The 17,942-nt window shown below is 38.8% G+C and overlaps 1 protein-coding gene across 1 annotated transcript in view; it reads right to left on the reverse strand.

Moving 5' to 3' along the window:
- ADAM22 (ADAM metallopeptidase domain 22) overlaps positions 1–17,942 on the reverse strand; it is a 268,564-nt gene that overhangs the window by 98,695 nt on the left and 151,927 nt on the right. The window contains exon 5 of the mRNA XM_036759864.1: positions 2,509–2,591. Coding sequence (XP_036615759.1) covers positions 2,509–2,591 — 83 coding nt within the window. The remainder of the gene's footprint in view (positions 1–2,508; positions 2,592–17,942) is intronic.

The following is a 17,942-nucleotide window of genomic DNA, read 5'->3' on the forward strand; positions in this document are numbered from 1 at the left end:
TAAAATTTCATGATTCTATGAAAATAAAAAAACTTTTTGAAGTGAGATGAAAGCAGACATTTTAATAAGTCACCACCAGGGGGTGGTAAACTCACATACAAGTTGCTTCCTTCCTGGTGCTCTAATGACAACCTGTTCTAAAATCAAAGCTGGTGGGTCCCTGCACCATCCAGACCTGGGACATTATGGAATCACTTCATCTCTGGAATATGAGTCCTTGCAAGTTCTGTGTGAAAAAGCACTCAAACCTTAGTATTTCTCACACTGTTTTCTTTACCTTAAGACTACAGATTTAAAAAAATACCTATCTCTAAGTCATTCTGTTCTTGGTTATTTGTAAGAGGCTAGACCAACATAATCCCTCTCCCAGAAACAGCATGTACCATGATTTAATGCTTAATAATTTTTCACAAAATACATTTTCTCTAGGACTTCTTGATCTGACTGACAGTCTGGAACACTCCACAAGTAAAACTGGGTGATAAACTGTCTGTAACAGGGTATCTATCAGTGAAACATTTTTATTCCAAGTTTCTCTCTAATGAAATCTAAGCCAAAGTATTCCTACCTGCACATAGCTATGAGCATACTACTAAGCTACAAATTATGAAAAGATGTCTGTGCTTAGAAGGAATATGATTTAATAAAGTTTTTGTCAAGTTCTGTGATTCTGGTGATAAAACTCTTTTAAAAAATGCAGATTCTGCAATTTAAGGTCTCAAAGAGCTGACCACTAAGAGGTTATATGATTTACCCAGGGTCATACAGCCATTAGGTATTGAGATGGATTATATAATACCCAGCATTGTTGGGTCTCAGAGGGATCTTAGGAATCATTCTGTCTAGTCTTGTTGTACAGATAAAGAAACTGAGGGCAAGGAAGATCAAAGAGAAAAGGCTAGTTAAACGTGCCTGAGTTGGAATTCAAATCCAAGATGACTTTTGTCTTCCAGAAAGAATTTTCTTACCATAAAGGTTGTAAGCTAGGAAGTAGGCCACTGAGAAAAGGTACATACTGCCTTCTAGGAAGATCTAGGAGAACAGAACTACCATGAATCTAGTATGGGCTAGGATTAGTCTGCCTGAAAGCAAAGGTTTCAAATAAGTGAACTTCAGTTTGTTGTCCATTTATAAATACAAGATCATTGGTTTATACATCAATAAATTACTGTTAGATGTTTATAGAGGGACTTAGTATAATGGATAGGGCATTGAAGCTAGGAAGACCTTGGTTCTAGTCCCACCTCTGACTTATACTGGCTGTGTGATCATGGACAAGTCACTAAATCTCTTGTTCCCCAAGTAATCTAGAAAGTATATTATAGAAAATCTGCCAATCTGTGTCAGTAGAGAGAACTTTCATGTTAGGAGTTACCCACACCAATTTGGACTATACACATTTACATATACATAGGCAAACATATACATATGTAAACACATATAGCTATATACACAGGTAAATATATATGTATATTTGTGTAAAAATACTATAATGTAACTAAGATCAATGATGAGAAAAGTTATAGAAACATCAACTAAATTATTCCATTCTCACAGCTATACACTCTGATAAAAATCAGGTTAAAGCCATCATCCAAAGAACATTATTTTCTTAAGGAAAAATTCTGAGCAGTACATAATGAGAACATAGTTTCAATAATAGCTCTGATTCAGGAAATCTATTTGGCTTATAAACAGCTGGGATGTAAGCTCCCAGCTAGATAAATCTAACAGGAAGATAATTAAAATGGAAAATGTAGAAATGAAAAAAAAATATTGCAGAATTTGGAAGTGAAAGAATCCAATATTATGAATGGGAAGATTAAAGAATGTACATATGTTTCAGCACCACATAGTACCTTTACAAAAGCAGACCATGTGTTAGAACAGAGATATTGTAAATAAGTATATAAAGAAGATTTAACTAAAGGCATCATTTACAGGCTACAGTGCAATAAAAATAATAAATATAGGAGATTCAAGCAAAAGCTAAATGGAAACTTAAAAATGCCATCCTGAATAACTAGGTTAAACTACTGTAAGTCATGACCCCACATGGGGTCATGAGTGGAAAAAATTTAAGAAGGCCTGGATTAAAGAATGAATCATAGAAACAATAAGTATGTGGAAAGAGATGAAGTGGATTATGATAATGATGAATAATGATAACAAGATAATGATGGAGACAACACACCAACATTTCTAGGTCAAGACTAAAACAGTCCTCAGAAGAAAAATTATATTCCTAGAATATAAACTCCTTAAGGGTAGGGTTTGCTTTGTTTTTACTTCTATATTCCCAGCACCCAGCTCAAAACCTTGCATGTAGTCAGTATTTAATGTCTTGTTGAATTGATGAAGAAAAAAAGGGAGAGCCCGGTCCATCCCTGATCTGAAGTTAAACTTTATCCTGATATAGTCCACGATAGGCCAGGATAACAGTAATATCAGAGACAGAGCACTAAAAAGTACTGGAGAAAAAGCCACGTTGAGTAACATAAAACTTACTGGAGTCCATGGCATGTTGACAGGGCAACAAATGAATCAGGGTATCCTCTAATGTGACCATGGTAGTAACAATGTTCTCCTCCCTGCAAGTGAAAATAGAGAAGATAAAGCTTTGGTGATATAGGGAGAAAAAGTGGCATCATTACACATAAGTTCTTCCCAGAATGCTATTTCCACCCTCATAGATCTAAAACCACAATTACTTGGAAAGAAGAAAGGAAGGAAAGAAAGAGAAAGGGCAGGAGGAAGGAGAGAGGAAGGAAGAAAGGGGAAGGAAGTAAGAAGGGAAGGAAGGTGGGAGACAGGAAGGAATGAAGGAAGAAGAGAGGGAGGGAAGAAGGAAAAAGGAGGGAGGGGAGAGAAGAAAGAAAGAGAAAGGAAGGAAGAGGGAAGGAGGGAAGGAAGCAAGAGGGGAAGGAAGCAAGGAAGAAGGGAAGGTAGGAGAGAGGAAGGAAGGAGAGAGGGAGGGAGGAAAAAAAGAGGGATGGAGGGAGGAATGTGGGAGGGAAAGAAGGAGGAAAAAAGGATAGAAGGAAGAAGAGAAGGAAAAAGGGAAGGAGGGAAGGAAGGAATGCAGGAAAGAAGGCAGGAAGGAAAGAAGAAAGGAAGGAAGGAAGGAAGAAGAAAGTCCACACCAGCCTCATATAGTCATTAAAAATAATATAACTGATAAATTCTCCAAGTAAACCAAAACCAAAAGGCAGGTCACTGTGCAGTCAAATCAAAAGGCTGGGAAGTGTTAGCTGACTTAGCTGTCTTTTCATTTAAGTGATGCCGGTAAAAGAGAGAGACATGGAAAGAAACCCAAGCAGTCTTTGAACAGGGAGCAGTGGGCTAATCTATTTATTTCCACACCAATTAAGGACTCCTCATCAAGAATGACAGAGCAAGGCAGGGCAGTGAATTTATCTGATCCCCCCTGAGTGAAAGTGATTGTGAATCAAAGGATTTTCACAGAAAACAAAAAACAAAACATCTGCTTGTTCTACCTTTGTAGGCCCTAAAAATAGTTTGATATGGCAAATTCCTTTGCCAAGGGCTGGCTTCACCAGTAAGCAGAGTAGACAATTGCCAACAAGATTTAAAATCTAAGGGATTGAGCAGGTTCCTTTACCCACAGTCCCTCCTTCTTTCCCTCCCCAGCCCTTTCTTCTTGCTGTGGCTAAAGCCCACTGTCCCAGAAGCATCATAACTTAGTGCATAGAACCTGCTATCGAAGACAGGAGAGCCAAGTTCAAAGTCTGCCTCTGATGCATCCTGGCTCTGTGACTCTGGGACACACTGAATAAATGTATAAAGCAAAGTATGTAAAGTGTGTGTGAGAGACACTGGTCAGGCAGGGTCCAGTGGAGTGAGGGAAGGATGGAGAATTGTCCAGTTTGGTTGGAGCATAGATTTGGTATAGGAGAGTAATATAAGTTTGGAAAGTTAGTGTTCTGAGATACTGTGGACATCTTAAGTGCCAGATAGATAAATCTGAATGTTACTTGATGAGTAACAGGGAGCCAATGATGATTTTTTTAATGGAAGACTATAATGAGTATATGTATAAATAAGGAAGATTAATGTGGAAGTAGTATGAAGGATGTATTCGAGGAGGGAAGGGCAGAAGAAGACCTTAATAGGCTATTGAAATAACCTATGCAAGGGGTAATGAGGGCTTTTACTATCATAGTGGTAGGAGGAAAAGAGGTGAGGGGATGGATGTGAAAGATATTACAGAGGGGATATGAAAGGTGAGAGAGAAAGAGGGAAGAATCATAGAGAACATTGTAGAGTGGGTTAATGGTGGTTCCAGTGACATAAAAAGGAAGAGCAGATTTAAGAGGACAGATAATAAATTCAGTTTTAGACAGGTTTCATTTGCAGCGATGGCAGGACATTCAGGTAGAGAAGTGTCATAGGCCACTGGTGGCTTGGATCTGGGATGCAGAACAGACGTTAGGGCTAGATCAGGGTGGGCAACCTGTGGCCTCAAGAGTGCAGGTTCCCCACCCCTGGGCTAGATTAATTGATTAAAGAGCCATTTGAACTGAGATAGTAGTGGAAAACATGGGAAAAATGGAATTCAACTCAACAAGCATCAATTAAGCACCTGCATAGGCCAAGCACTGAGCTGGTCACTAGGGTTACAAAGACAAAAAATAAATAGACCTGCCCTCATGGAGCTTGCTCTGTAGGAATGCCAAGAGAGAGAGCTTACGGAAGGAAAAGAAGGTCAAAGACAACACCTTGGGCAACATTCAACTTTGAAGAATCAGATAAAGGCGTAGAGGCCAGTGAACAACACAGAAAAGGAGCAGTTAGAAAAGGAAGAGAATCAGAGCAATGGATCGTCTCTGAAACCAAGGAATCCAGTGGGAGGGAGTAGTCTGCAGTGTCGAATGCTACAAGGAGTCAATGGGAATGAGGATTTATAAAAAGGTCATTAGATTTGGTGGTCAGGAGGCTACAGTGATCTCTGGTGATTAGAAGGCAATAATAGTGAGCTCTGGTGATTAGGAGGGCAGTAGTGATCTCTGGTGATCAGGAGGCAGTAGTGATCTCTGGGAGAGAAGCTTCCGTAGAATGAGGAGGAGGGAAAACATTGCAAAAAACTGAGCTGAGGAAAGAGTGGGTGTTGAGCCAGTGAAGGCAATGGGGATAGATAATCTTTTTCCCCCCAGAAATATAAAAGTAAAAGGGGAGGTGAGAGAGAGCTTAGCTGTATGGAGCAGAAGGGTCAAGGGAAGGCTTTTTAGGCTTAAGGAGAGCTGAGCATATTCAAGAAGGGAAGAGGTCAGGGGCAAAGGGAAAGAATGAAGATTAATGAAAGAAAAGGGAGGACGGACAGCTAGAGCAAGGACTTGGAAGATGTAGAAGGAAATGGAAATCAAGGCACAGGCAGATAATTAGATGAATTAGTGAGTAGCGGGAATAGCTTGTTTTGTGACCAAAGGCAAACCATAAATACATTAATATGGATGAGTTTTTCAGATCATCTAACAGAGGAAAAGTTTCTTTGGAAATGGGATACAAAGCAACTGATAATTTAAGGAAAAGCCTTTTCCCTCGGTGTGTTGTGGTGGGTGACCAGGCCATCAGGGTCAGCAGGTGGTACAGTGGAGCGAAAGACAGAGACACGGAGAAAGAGGGCAAGGAGATTTTGCTGTTCAGTCATTTCAGTCGTGTCCCACTCTTTGTGACCCCTTTTGGGGTTTTCTTAGCAAAGATACTGGAGTGGTTTGCCATTTCCTTCTCTAGCTCATTTTACAGATGAGGAAACTGAGGCAAACAGGGTTAAGTGATTTGCCCCAGGCCACACAGTAAGTGTCTAAGGCTGGATTTGAACACAGGAAGATGAGTCTTCTTGACTTCAGGACTGATACTCTATCCACTGAACCACCTAACTGCCCAGGCGAGGAGAACACCCAAGCTTAATTTTTTCTATTTCACATTTGTCAAAGAATCCACACCAGCTTTTACCTTGTAATGCCATCCTCCTCCAGGCAAGGACAGTAGGTTCTGATTTAGATAAATTAAATCGAAAATAAATAGCTACTCTTCACTTACTCAACATGATTTTAAAATATTAACCCCAAGGGCACATAAATAAAGCAGATGAATATTTGGGAAGTATACTTTAAAGAAAAAATCTCACATGGGGAAAGGAGAGGGAGAGGAAGGAACAAGAAGATGAAAAAAAAATTCTTCATAATTTGCGATTCTGCAAAACAGGAGTCATTCCAAAGAGAACATATGGTCAGGGCACAATTGGCAACGAAGATCAACACTGCAAATGTAGTTCAGAGCTCAATATGGCTGAATTGTCAAGATTATCAAATGTTTTCATGACACTCCCCAAGAACTCAAATAGCAGAATACAGCCCTGATCAAACCTGATCAATTTAGATACTGCCAACTCAGAGGTCAGACAATCCATAGATGAGATATCTATCTCTAAAACCCCTTCCTGTTCCAGTGGTCCATCATTCTAGCTCTTTTCAACAAAAAGTTGTAAATAAATTCCCCTGTGATCTCTTGGGGCCTTTATCACAAGGAAGGGAATGAAGTTTAAAATTGAATTTAACAAACATTTACTAAGTGCCTACCACTTAAGATTGTACCTGTAACCCCATTTTTCCCATTAGCCATTGGGTTTTCATCATGCAGTAGAACACATATGTTGCATTATAGCAGGACTGACTGTATTTGAAGACAAGTATCACATCCTCTCTAGCTCTCTTCTTTTCTAGCCTAAATATCCCCAGTTCCTTTAAACTATCAAAGAATATTTTTCCCCAGACCTCTCACTGTCTTGATCCCCCTCTTCTGGATGATCGCTAGCTTACTGTTGTCCTTTCTAAAACAGGGAGTCCACAACTAAAAATAACATTCCAGCTGTGGTCTGACCAGGGCAAAACATAGTGGCACCAATGAATGCCTCCCTAGGTTTTGGCCCCCATATTATATCGTTGACTCAGAGTGAGCATACCATCCCCCAGATCTTTTTAAAAATGAATTGTTGTCTAGCCATACCTCACCTATCTTGTACTTGTGAAATTAATTTTTTTTAACCCAAATATGGAATTTTACCTTTTCTCTCTGTTAAATTTCATCTTATTAGATTTGGCCCATCATTCTAGCATGTTGAGGACCTTTTGAATCTTCATTTTCTTACCTACCATGTTAGCTATCTACAAATCAACATGCATGCCATGGAAGCCTATTATCATAATTGCATTAATCTCCAAGCAGTGGATCCATATTCTTCTTTTATCCTCTTCTTTTCCCCAGCAGAGCTTTTTTTTTTAAAATCCCTTTCTGTCGTGCTTAGTATCTATTGTGAATATGAGCTCATTCTCGCCTTAGAGTTCATCATACCCTTCTCATAGGAACATAAAGAAACTCATAAGGAAAATGTGTTTGAGTTTTATCAATATAACATGTTATAGTAACACAAGGGATGTAGCGGTCTATTGCTGAGATAAGCAGGTGACAAAATTAAATCACAGAACAACACAAATAGTACCCAAAAAGGAAGGTTTTTCAGGGCCATTTTCCTGAAATCTGACCCCTAAAGGTCAATCTAATTTTTGCCCAATTCTCCGGGGTGAAACCAAGTCATGCTATAAAGGCCCTAAGGGACATCCACTAGCTCATCTCCATCTGCAGGGCAGTAGACATGCTCCCAGAAATCATTCAGGTGATTGGGGCCCTCAGAACAATTGTGAGCCTGGGGCAAGGAGAATGTAAATCCCAATTTGCATGCTAGAATAATCATTGTCTCCTCAAAGTCACCAATTTCTAGGAAATCCCAGGCTTCTCTGAGGTCACACATAACCCATCTTTTAGCTCAATTTGGCTTGAACCCATGACATACAGGCTAGACAGAACTGGACCCATGACAGAAAGAGGACATGAAATAAACTTTTCACATATAGAATAAAGATTTCTATTTGAAAATATTCTATGAGAAAGATAGGGGGAAAAGGTTTACCTTCTAATAATAAGTTGACATAATATGAAACACAGAGGAATTCCGCACAAACAGCACCATAACAAAAAAAAAGAAAAGAAAAATACATATGTATGTGCATGTGTATTTAAAGTCCTTATGTAACTCTTACCAAGATAACTGTACACAAATAAATGCAAAGATATAGAAATATGGATAACTAGTTAAAAATAAAAATTCAACATAACTTCTTGGAAGGAATTCTGAAATATAACTCGGGACCCTTTGTCCCTAAAGCAAATCTTTTTTCTAAAAAGTCCTTTTTTATCACAAACTTGACAAACACCAAACACAATCATTTGCCTTAGATAAAGCATAGAAAAAGAGAAATATATTGCATTTGAAATTACAAATCTCCATTACCTATTTACAGCTTATTTTTAAAAATATACAACAGATAGAACATGGCAGTTACAGACTTTCCTGCTATGTCTTCCCTTTACACTTACTTGTTCTCTTCAATCTATTTTCTTTCTGCTTCTTTTCAATACATTTCTAGGCCCACTGTGGCCTATAGGCCTTTAATTTCATAATCTGAAATACTTGCAAAGATAAACAGATTTCAGAGAAGAATATTGAGCTCTTCAGGAATCCAAAAGATCAGAAATGAAGCTTCTGATATTATCTTCATGACTCCCAGACAATACTTTGTTTTGTACGAAAAGCTTTTTATTTGTTGGTTTGTCTTGTTTTGTTTTTCAAATTAAGCTTGTCCTAGAAAGCCTTGTTTCTAGAGGGAGTCCCAAATCAGTTTTCCTTCTATAAGTTTCCAAAATTATATAAACAGCTCGCCTTGTAATCACTGAAGCCTCAAAAGCATCTGAGATGAAGAGATCTCAGGGTTCCGGATGTGAAATTGAAAAAGCACTAAGAAGTTTCATTAGCACAAAGGAGAAAAAACAAATTAAAAAACCATAAGAAATCAATAAAAATATCTATGACAGTCCACAAAGTATAGAATCCCAGCTAGAAAATGGAGCAAGACAGGACCAATTCCTCTTTTCTGAACACAGTGGAAACCCAACATCTCATTCCATGTTCCCAATTCTAACGCGACGCAATGACGCATCCCCTTTTCAATCATTTGACAAACATTTTTTGAGCACCTTTAATAAGGGAAGCAATATGTAAGATACTGTTGGAGAAAGGATTGAACCACAATGGCCATGGTCAAGTTCCTTCATTTCTCTGGACTCATCTATATATAAAATGAAGATGGTTGCTAAGATCCTTCTTAGCTGTAAATCTATGATCCTGGTCACCCCTGCTCTCATCTGAAAGATGAAGAAATTGGGCCTCAGAGAGGTTAAGTGACTTTCTTAAGTTATACAGTAGTATCAAAGGTAGGGGTCGAACTCGGTCCCTCTGACCCCAGCACCAGTATTCTTTCTACCATAGTAGCTGGTTACATGCTGGCAATAGGGCTTAAAATCAGGTATTTCTAACTTGAAAGCTGGCCCTCTCTCCCAATGGCCCTCTCTACCACTACTAATCGGTGCTTTAGTTAGAAATACAGACTAAGGTGACATTTTCCTGGAGACACAGATCCCAAAGCTTTTCTTTGAAAAAAAAATTACTTTCAATTTCCCCAGGTTTATGATCATAAACAAGGGGGTCTCAATCTTAGAGTTCTAGTCACTGTATAATGTGAGAAGTAAGGGCAGTTAGGTGTCAGTGGATATCATACTGGGCCTGGAGTTAGGAGCATCTGAGTTCAAATCTTGCCTCAAACTGTTATTAACTGGGAAAATGACCTAATTTCTCTCAGCCTCAGTATCCCCATCTGTATAGTGGGGGATAATAGTAATTATGAAGATAAAATGAGATATTTATAAAGCTATATCGATACCTTGAAGGGCTACATAAATCTTAGCTTATTATAATGGGCCAGATACTGACAGTGTGATGATAGGATCTACAATCAGCTGCTGGTGGTCACCATCCCCTTCTCATGAGAAGTCTCCAAGGGAATTCAGGGCAGGGTAGAGGGGATAAGCCCAGCAAACTGCTTTTTGAGACCAATGAGGTAAAGCTACGAGATCATCAGCTAAAGATGTTCAAGGGGTTGGAGATCCTTGCCATTTGGCTTTATGCCTAAACTATAAGGTTCTATGTCATCTGGTGGTATCTATTCGGTGGATGGTGATATACAGGTGCTATACTGAAACATTCTTTCCTCAATTCCTTTGCCAAGAAAACAGACCCCATAAAAACTAGAGTAACATCTTCTAGTTGCAGTGCTTTATAGAAGGAGACCATCCTATAGTTGCAAGTGCCTTATAAACAAGGCCCCTGGGGGTACTCTTGTATTTAAGCATTCTTGGATGGGGACTAAAACCCAATCAGGGCTAGGTCACTTACTACTTGGCTGACAGTCAGCAAGCCACTTACTCTTTTGGGTTTCAAGTTCCACATAAGAAAATTGAAGAATTTCGGCCAGATGACTTATCAAGTCTTTTCTCTAGCTCTCAATCTATGATCCAGTGAAGACAACTAACTTCTTTTTTGTTGTTGTTGTTGCTTTTTTTTTAATGATTAATTAATTAATTTTTTAAAAATTTACAACACTCAGTTCCACAAGTTTTTGAGTTCCAAATGTTCTCTCCCTCCCCGCCAGACAGCATGTAACCTAATATAGGTTCTACATGTACCTTCACATTAAACTTCTTTTCCCAATAATCAAATAAGACAATCAACTTCTGCAAAATTCTGGTAACATTGTAAATGAATGTTAGAATGCATTTCCCATCTCTCAAAGCAGGGCCACAGTCCAAGTTCTGTGTGTTCTAATTCTTGAAAATGAAAACCTTTCTAATTCCTATAGTCTCTAGTTAAGTAGCCGTTCAAAGTCTCTGCAATATGCCAGCAGTTTATGATGGTGGTGAGCAATATATTGTTATATAACCATCTGCTAGATCCTATGCATTCAAGACTTCCTGCAAACACACACACACACACATATATATATACATACATACATATGCCCCCACATATATATGTATTTATGTATATGCGTGTCTGTGTGTGTATATATATATATATATATATATGCATAGTCTAAATCCTTACAAGAGGCAGTTTCAGCTACCAAAGCAAATATAGTCTTGCATCAAGAAAAAATAATTTTTATTGGGGGTAGGGAGGCAAGGGACCCTCAGAACACCATGTGAAGTAAATTGCCACAAGGAAGAGGGAAAAGACAAATGACAGCTAGAATACCATTGACCTCACATTTTCTATTTTCTCATGTCCTGCCCAAGGCTAGGATGAAGCATGGGGCTCGTGATGGGCTGCAGCTGGCTCAGTTCCCTGACACTGCTTGAAGCCTTCCTGGTTGGGAGGAACAAGGGATGGCCAGGGCCAGAGGAGTCATGTGGAGAAGCTAATGTCAGTAACTGGGAAGTGAATCTTGGCAACAAAATGACCAGAGGCAGAAAGCAGGATCAAGGGGCAGAAGTTGGTTCAAAACCAGCATCAGCATAGTTTCTCCAGCCTTCTGACACCCCACACCCTTTCATACACTCCGTGATCCTGTGCCACCGACCTCCTTGTTCCTCACAGTATTAGACACCCTAACTCCTGACTGAACATTTTCTCTGCTATCCTATGCCTGGAGCTCTCTCCTTCCTCCTCCGTGCCTTCTAGTTTTCCTGGTTTCCTCAAGCGTCCCATCTTCTGCAGGAAGCCTTTCCCAGTCCTCCATATCCTTAATGCCTTTTCTCTGGGACTACCCTTAAATCATCCCATATTTATCTTGTTTTTACATAGTTATTTGCATGTTGACTCCTCCATTAGACTGGGAGTACCTTTAGAGCAGAGGCTGTTTTTTGCTTTTCTTTTTATCCCTACTACTTGGCTTACTGCTGGATATAAAGTAGGTGCTTATTAAATTGCTAGTTGACTAACTGACCAAGGATCAGGCCACAGGGGTTTAATCCTAAGGTAGATGACAGGGAATTGAATTTAGCATGGTCAGCCCTCCCATCTTCCTCTGAATTTAGTGAAGACACATATCTCCTAGCCCTTCTGCCCTTATAATTCTCATGCAAATGGTCATCTCCAGGTGGTAGTGGACAGAAAGAGTCAAGTGGAAATTCATCTATTATCCCTCCATAAAGTCCTGCTGGAGGAGAGGTTTACTTCACAGAAGACCATCACCACAATGCCTCTGAAGTTCTACAAAATATGCTAGAAGAAAGAGCTTTTAGTCAATATCCACTGATGAAAAGATGGGTTTCCCAGTGGTTCTTATTTCCTTTGGGTAATATCCACCCTTGAAAATGAAGTGGAACCACTCATATATCCTCATTCTTTAAGAGCTCTTCCTCTCAAACATTTGGAGAAGTCTTAGAGATTGAATGTACTTTCAAAAGGTATCAACTTACACCCTCCAGCAAAGTGGATCCAAATTCTATCACAGCCAACAATTCTACATTTTTTTTCCCTGCCAAATGATCAAAGTTCACTTCACTCTCATCTCTTTGCAGATGGTGGAGAGGTTTTCACAATCAAACAACCCATGTGACTACATAGCTAAGAGTCTCCTCCAGGTTTAAGCTTCCTTCATTTACCCAAGAATTAACCATCCAGGTCTTCTAGAGCTTCATTTACAAATCAAATTTATGTAATTTAATGTTAAGTCAAACAAATCCTCTAAGAGGGCCTACTTTCAACCATGTATTATAGCCTAAGACATTCATTTCAGGCATCAGTCACTGAAGACTCATTAATTCCAAGTGATGGTATCACCAGTCAATTAATGCCATTTACATATTTTTAAGTTCCCACAAAGTCTTACTTAACAACAAACGCATGAAACTGCAACGTAAGAAGGGTGTCTTTCTGGTTCCCTGAAAGGGAGATGGGTACTGGCATGAAAAGAACCAATATTGACCACATCCAAAGGCTTTTGTTACAAATTCATGATATTATAGCTCCTTCCAGGAAACTACTGCTTTCTTATATTCTTTTTCAAAGTCTCTGACATCTAATATCTGTAGCAGGATAAGCTGTGATATAGAGAACAGAGCACTGGCTACGGAGGCAGCAAGCCTCAACTGAAATGGTGACTACTTATTCTATCTGGGACCTTGGGCAAGCCAATCTTTCTACGTCTCAGTCTCCTCCCCTGTAAAATGAATGTTTGATTCTAAGGGTTCTTCCAATTGTAAAATGAATGTTTGATTCTAAGGCTTCTTCCAACTCTAAACCTCTGGTATTATTTAAAGTTATCTCTAATGTGAGATCAATATATTACCAAGAATGATTCTGTATTTGAAGAATGAATATTATCTAGCATGAGGATAAATGTTAGAGATTAGGAGTTGACTAGAAAGTATATTCAGATAAGCCCTTTATGATAAGTCTGGAACATGGACTTTCACATTTGTGTTTGTTCTGAAAAATTAAGTAGGCAAAGAGGGTCTTATTTCAAGGTAGAGTTTTAGATGCAACGTGGTGTCACATATAGAATACAGATGTGGAGTCTGAAAGATGTGGGTTTGAATCCTGCTTCTGACAGTTATTAGCTGTATAGGCAAGTCACTGGGCCTGAGCTTCCTCATCTTAAAACTAGGGATCATAACATCTAGCATACCAACCTTGCAGGACTGTTCTTAAACTCAAATGAAATAATGAGCCTAAAGTCCTTTCCAGTCTTTAAGGTACCATGTAAATAGAAATTATTAACTATTTTCTCCCTTTTAGAGGAAAGACCTAACACCACGGTTTGAGATGGGGACAGGATGAATTGGGAGGACTTCTGTCCCTTCCAACAAAGTATCTCCCACAAGCAATAATCCCCAGTGCTGACTGCTTCTCTCCTTCCTTTTACCCATCTGCCATATTGTCATGGAAGTGGAGAGAGATGAGGCAATGGAGAAGGTCCTCAGTTTCCATCTATTCAAAGCTGGTAAATGGGAAAAAGCCCAAAAGAGAATCCAATGGAAACACCCACTCCCTGCTGCTGCCACATCCCGCTACCAAACACTGGAATCTCAAAAAACCAACACTAAGTATTCAACAAGCTCTTTCCTCACTATGAAACTAACCAAAGGCTAAAAGCAAGAGTTATAAGCATTCTGAATTATTAGAATGAAAAGTCCTTGAATGCAGAGGTTGAATCCCCAGCACTTAGCCCTGTGCCTGGCACATAGTGAAATGTTTAATAAATGCTTTTTAGTCATTCATTCATTAAGCTAGAAGTCGCACATTATCAAGATGAGGAAACCATTTCTATTGATGTATTCAATTCATTTGGGCCCAAATGGGATAGCCACCAAGAAATAGAGCTTTCCAACACTGACCATAAGATTCCATGGCTGGATTTGGCGAAAGATGATTCCAGGAAAGGAGACAAGGGGTAGCAAAAGACTTTTTTTAAAGCAACTGGTTCCAGAGGCACTTCTGTTACTTATTTTCCTTATCTGTACAATGAGGATATCAGACTAATTAGTGTCTCCAGACCCAAACAGTGCTGCAGACCAGTAAAATATTTGGATTTTCTTCCTCAGCAGGGTCAATGCTGCTCTTTGCAACTCGTGAGGTCAAAAGCAGGAACTTGGCAAAAAAGAAGGAGTCAAGGATAAAAGAGGCAGACTAGAAGAAAAGAAAGAGAAGAAGGACTAAAATTCTACAATTTACTGCTTTAAAGAAGCAAGGGCTTTTAGTAGTAAAAGTTTTGCAGACATTTTCCCACGGGGTTGACAAATGGGAATGCTGATACTAATAATACCAATACTACCACCATTACTACTATCTAAAGGCTAAGATTTATATAGTACCTTAAAGTTGACAAAGTGCTTTACATACATTATCTCATTTGAAATTCTAGAACTGGATGAACTGTAAGTTTCCCTTAGGAGAATCTACGATTATAAATTGAAAAAAATATCCTTGCAAAAGGAACTAATATTTGTTTGTTTTTTTAATCACAGATCACTGCTATTTCCAGGTAGGAAATATAATCTAAATTGGAATAAGGTATGGTTTGAATGTTTTAGAAAGAGCCTTTGAAGGAGAACACATGAGTACATTATTCAGCACAGAGCATGGAGTGGTCTTAGCTATGTGTGAGAACTTTGAATGCTTAGGTATTCCCTTTGAATGCTTGGTAGCTAGGTGACAGAGTATAGAGAGCCCTGGACTTTGAGTGAGAAAGACCTTAGTTCAAATCCCGCACATCCTCATTAGTTACGTGACCATGGACAAGTCCTCAGCCTCAGTTCACCAATCTGTAAAATGGGGTCTCTAATAGCACCAACACAACAGGGTTGATAATACATGTAAAAACTTGTGCAAGCTTTAAAGCACTATATAAATTCTAGCTTTTCTTTTCTTCCTTTTCCATTCTTTCCTTTTCTTTCTTCTTCTTCTTCTTTTTTTTTTTTTTGGAAAAAGATGGTATGGTATAGTGGACCTGAGGTCAAGAAGTCCTGAGTTAGATACCTACTAGTTGTGTGACCCTGGCCAAGTCACTTAATCTCACTATGCCTCCGTTTCCTCATCTATAAAGTGAAGGGATGGGATTCAGTGAGCTCCAGGGTCCTTTCTAGGTCTAACCCTTGTATATTTCTTGTATGCATAACAGAGAAGTTAACTTCTCTGGGTCTCACTTTCCTCATTTGTAGATGATTTCTGAGGTCACTTCTAGCTTTCTGATGATGTGTCTTATCTCTTCTGCTGTAAATTTCTAGATGTGCCCCAGATTTGTGGGAAAGGAACCATGACAGAATCATTGCCCTGGTACAGATGGTCTTCATGTTTCCTTTACTACTAGTCTACAGTCTCCATAAGGGAAAATACCTTGGACTATCTGACCTTGGCAGTTCTCCCAGCGACTAGCCCAGCACTAGCACATGGACTAAGGTCTTGCTAAATATCTGTTGATTTGGATTGAGTAGATGTTTTCTCCAATCCTCATGACCTCTCAAACCTCTCCAAAATAAGGATGTTGTGAAAGAGATAAAGACCAAGAGAAGATATTTCCTGACAAATAAGGTAAAAAAAAATTGACTTTGGGAAGGCAAAAGTAAATAACAACCTACAAAATAAGGACATGGAAAATTCCTACCATGGGGCAATATCCTTTCTATCACTGTCAGGAATTGGTTATTTGTAAGAATGAGGCACAACAGGAAAAGGGGGCCTGGAGGCAATACGAGGCAATAACATAGGAATAATTTCAAAGAGGGAACAGGTACTTTAGAAGCTTTAATTCCATGAGGAAAAAAGAGACTAAAAAAAAGTCTAAAAACTAAAAAAAGGACTAAAGAGACTAAAAATAGGTAGAAGAGCCATGAATCAAAAAATAAAACTCTAAACTAAAAAGGGAAGTTAAATAATGAAGAGAACAGAGGAAAGAAATCCTTTTTAGAAAAAGGTACAGAAGATGCAATTGGAAAAAACTAACAAACAAAACAAGCTGAAGGGGAATAGAAGAAGGGAAATTTCACTTTACTTAACTGAGGGAAAAAAGAGAGGTAAAATTAAATAACTAGATAAAAGGAAGAAATTCAAATTAACAAGCAAAACTATCAAACTACGGGAAAGAAAATCAAAAAGAAAAGGAGAGATTAAGAGAGGGGAATAGAATTGCTTTAAAATACATGAAGAGATAGATCATTTTTCAAAGTATGGTCCACACCCCCCACACCCCCTTCAAGTGGTCTGTGAAATCAAAATCAATTTCATAATAATACTAAGCTGTTTGAATACAGTGAATATCAATAGATATTATCCACATAAGCAAAAGCTCATTAGGGAGTCTTCAATAATTTTTAAGGCTTTACAAGGGTCCTGAGACCAAAAAGTTTGAGAAATGTTGAACTAAACTGAAGAGACAAAAACATTGGGTTTACAAAGTAAGAGGAAAAAAATTCCTAATTCGGACAAATTAAGAGCAATTTTTTAGTATTAGGTGCTTTACATTATTCTTTAAGGTGGTGGCAGTGTTGTGTTGGGCGCAGGGAGTGGGGGGGAGGCAGGAAGCACAATATTTGAAGTCAGGGGACCTAGTTTCAAATTTTGACTTTGCGGTTTTTGACCTATGTGTCGTCGGATGAGTTATATACCATTTCTCCACACCTGTTTCCTCAGCTTTAAAATAAGGGGGTTAAACTAAAACATTTCTAAGGCTCCTCCTGGCTCTAAGCTTATGGTCCTACGACAATTCCCAAATAAAGCTCAGGCCATTACACACAAAGTAAAGAGCTCTGTCTGGTAAGGATACTGAGAATAAAGTTGACCAAGTATACCTGGAAGGTCGCGTGTCCTTATATAGCTACGCAAAACAGTTTTCTTTAGAAAGATTTTTTTAAAATTTCAACTTCCATTGGCAAATGCAAGTCTTATAAAAACATGAGTGAGAAAGATGAACAGAAAGATCAGAAATAACTGTCAATACATCCAAAAACTTGTATTTACTGACTATTAAATATAACATGCAAAAAATGTATATACTAACTTTAGGCAGGTAGGTGGCACAGTGGATAGAGTGCTGGGCCTGGAGTCAGGAAGACTCATCTTCATGAGTTCAAATCCAGTCTCATTTTCTAGCTGTGTGACCCTGGGCAAGTCACTTTACCCTGTTTGCCTCAGTTTCCTCATCTGTTAAATGAACTGAAGAAGGAAATGGCAAACCACTCCAATATCTTTGCCAGGAAAACCCCAGATGAGGTCACATATAGTTGGACATGGCTGGAAAATGACTGAACGACAACTTTAACACCTTAGTGACCACGTCATTCCACTTGTTTCCCAGGCCCTTATTTTACTTCTTTTCTGAGCATTCTAAGTGTCTTTGTTGTTGTTTTTGCTGCCTCTAATTATACAGCTGTAGTCAGTGTGTATGGTATTCTTTTAATCTTGCTTTCTACAGCCTACTCTGCATCGCTACAAAATGGTTGCAAAAGTATGTTGGCTCATCAGAATTTGATTC

This window comes from Trichosurus vulpecula, chromosome 5, assembly GCF_011100635.1.
Source record: "Trichosurus vulpecula isolate mTriVul1 chromosome 5, mTriVul1.pri, whole genome shotgun sequence".
NCBI classification, from domain to species: domain Eukaryota; kingdom Metazoa; phylum Chordata; class Mammalia; order Diprotodontia; family Phalangeridae; genus Trichosurus; species Trichosurus vulpecula.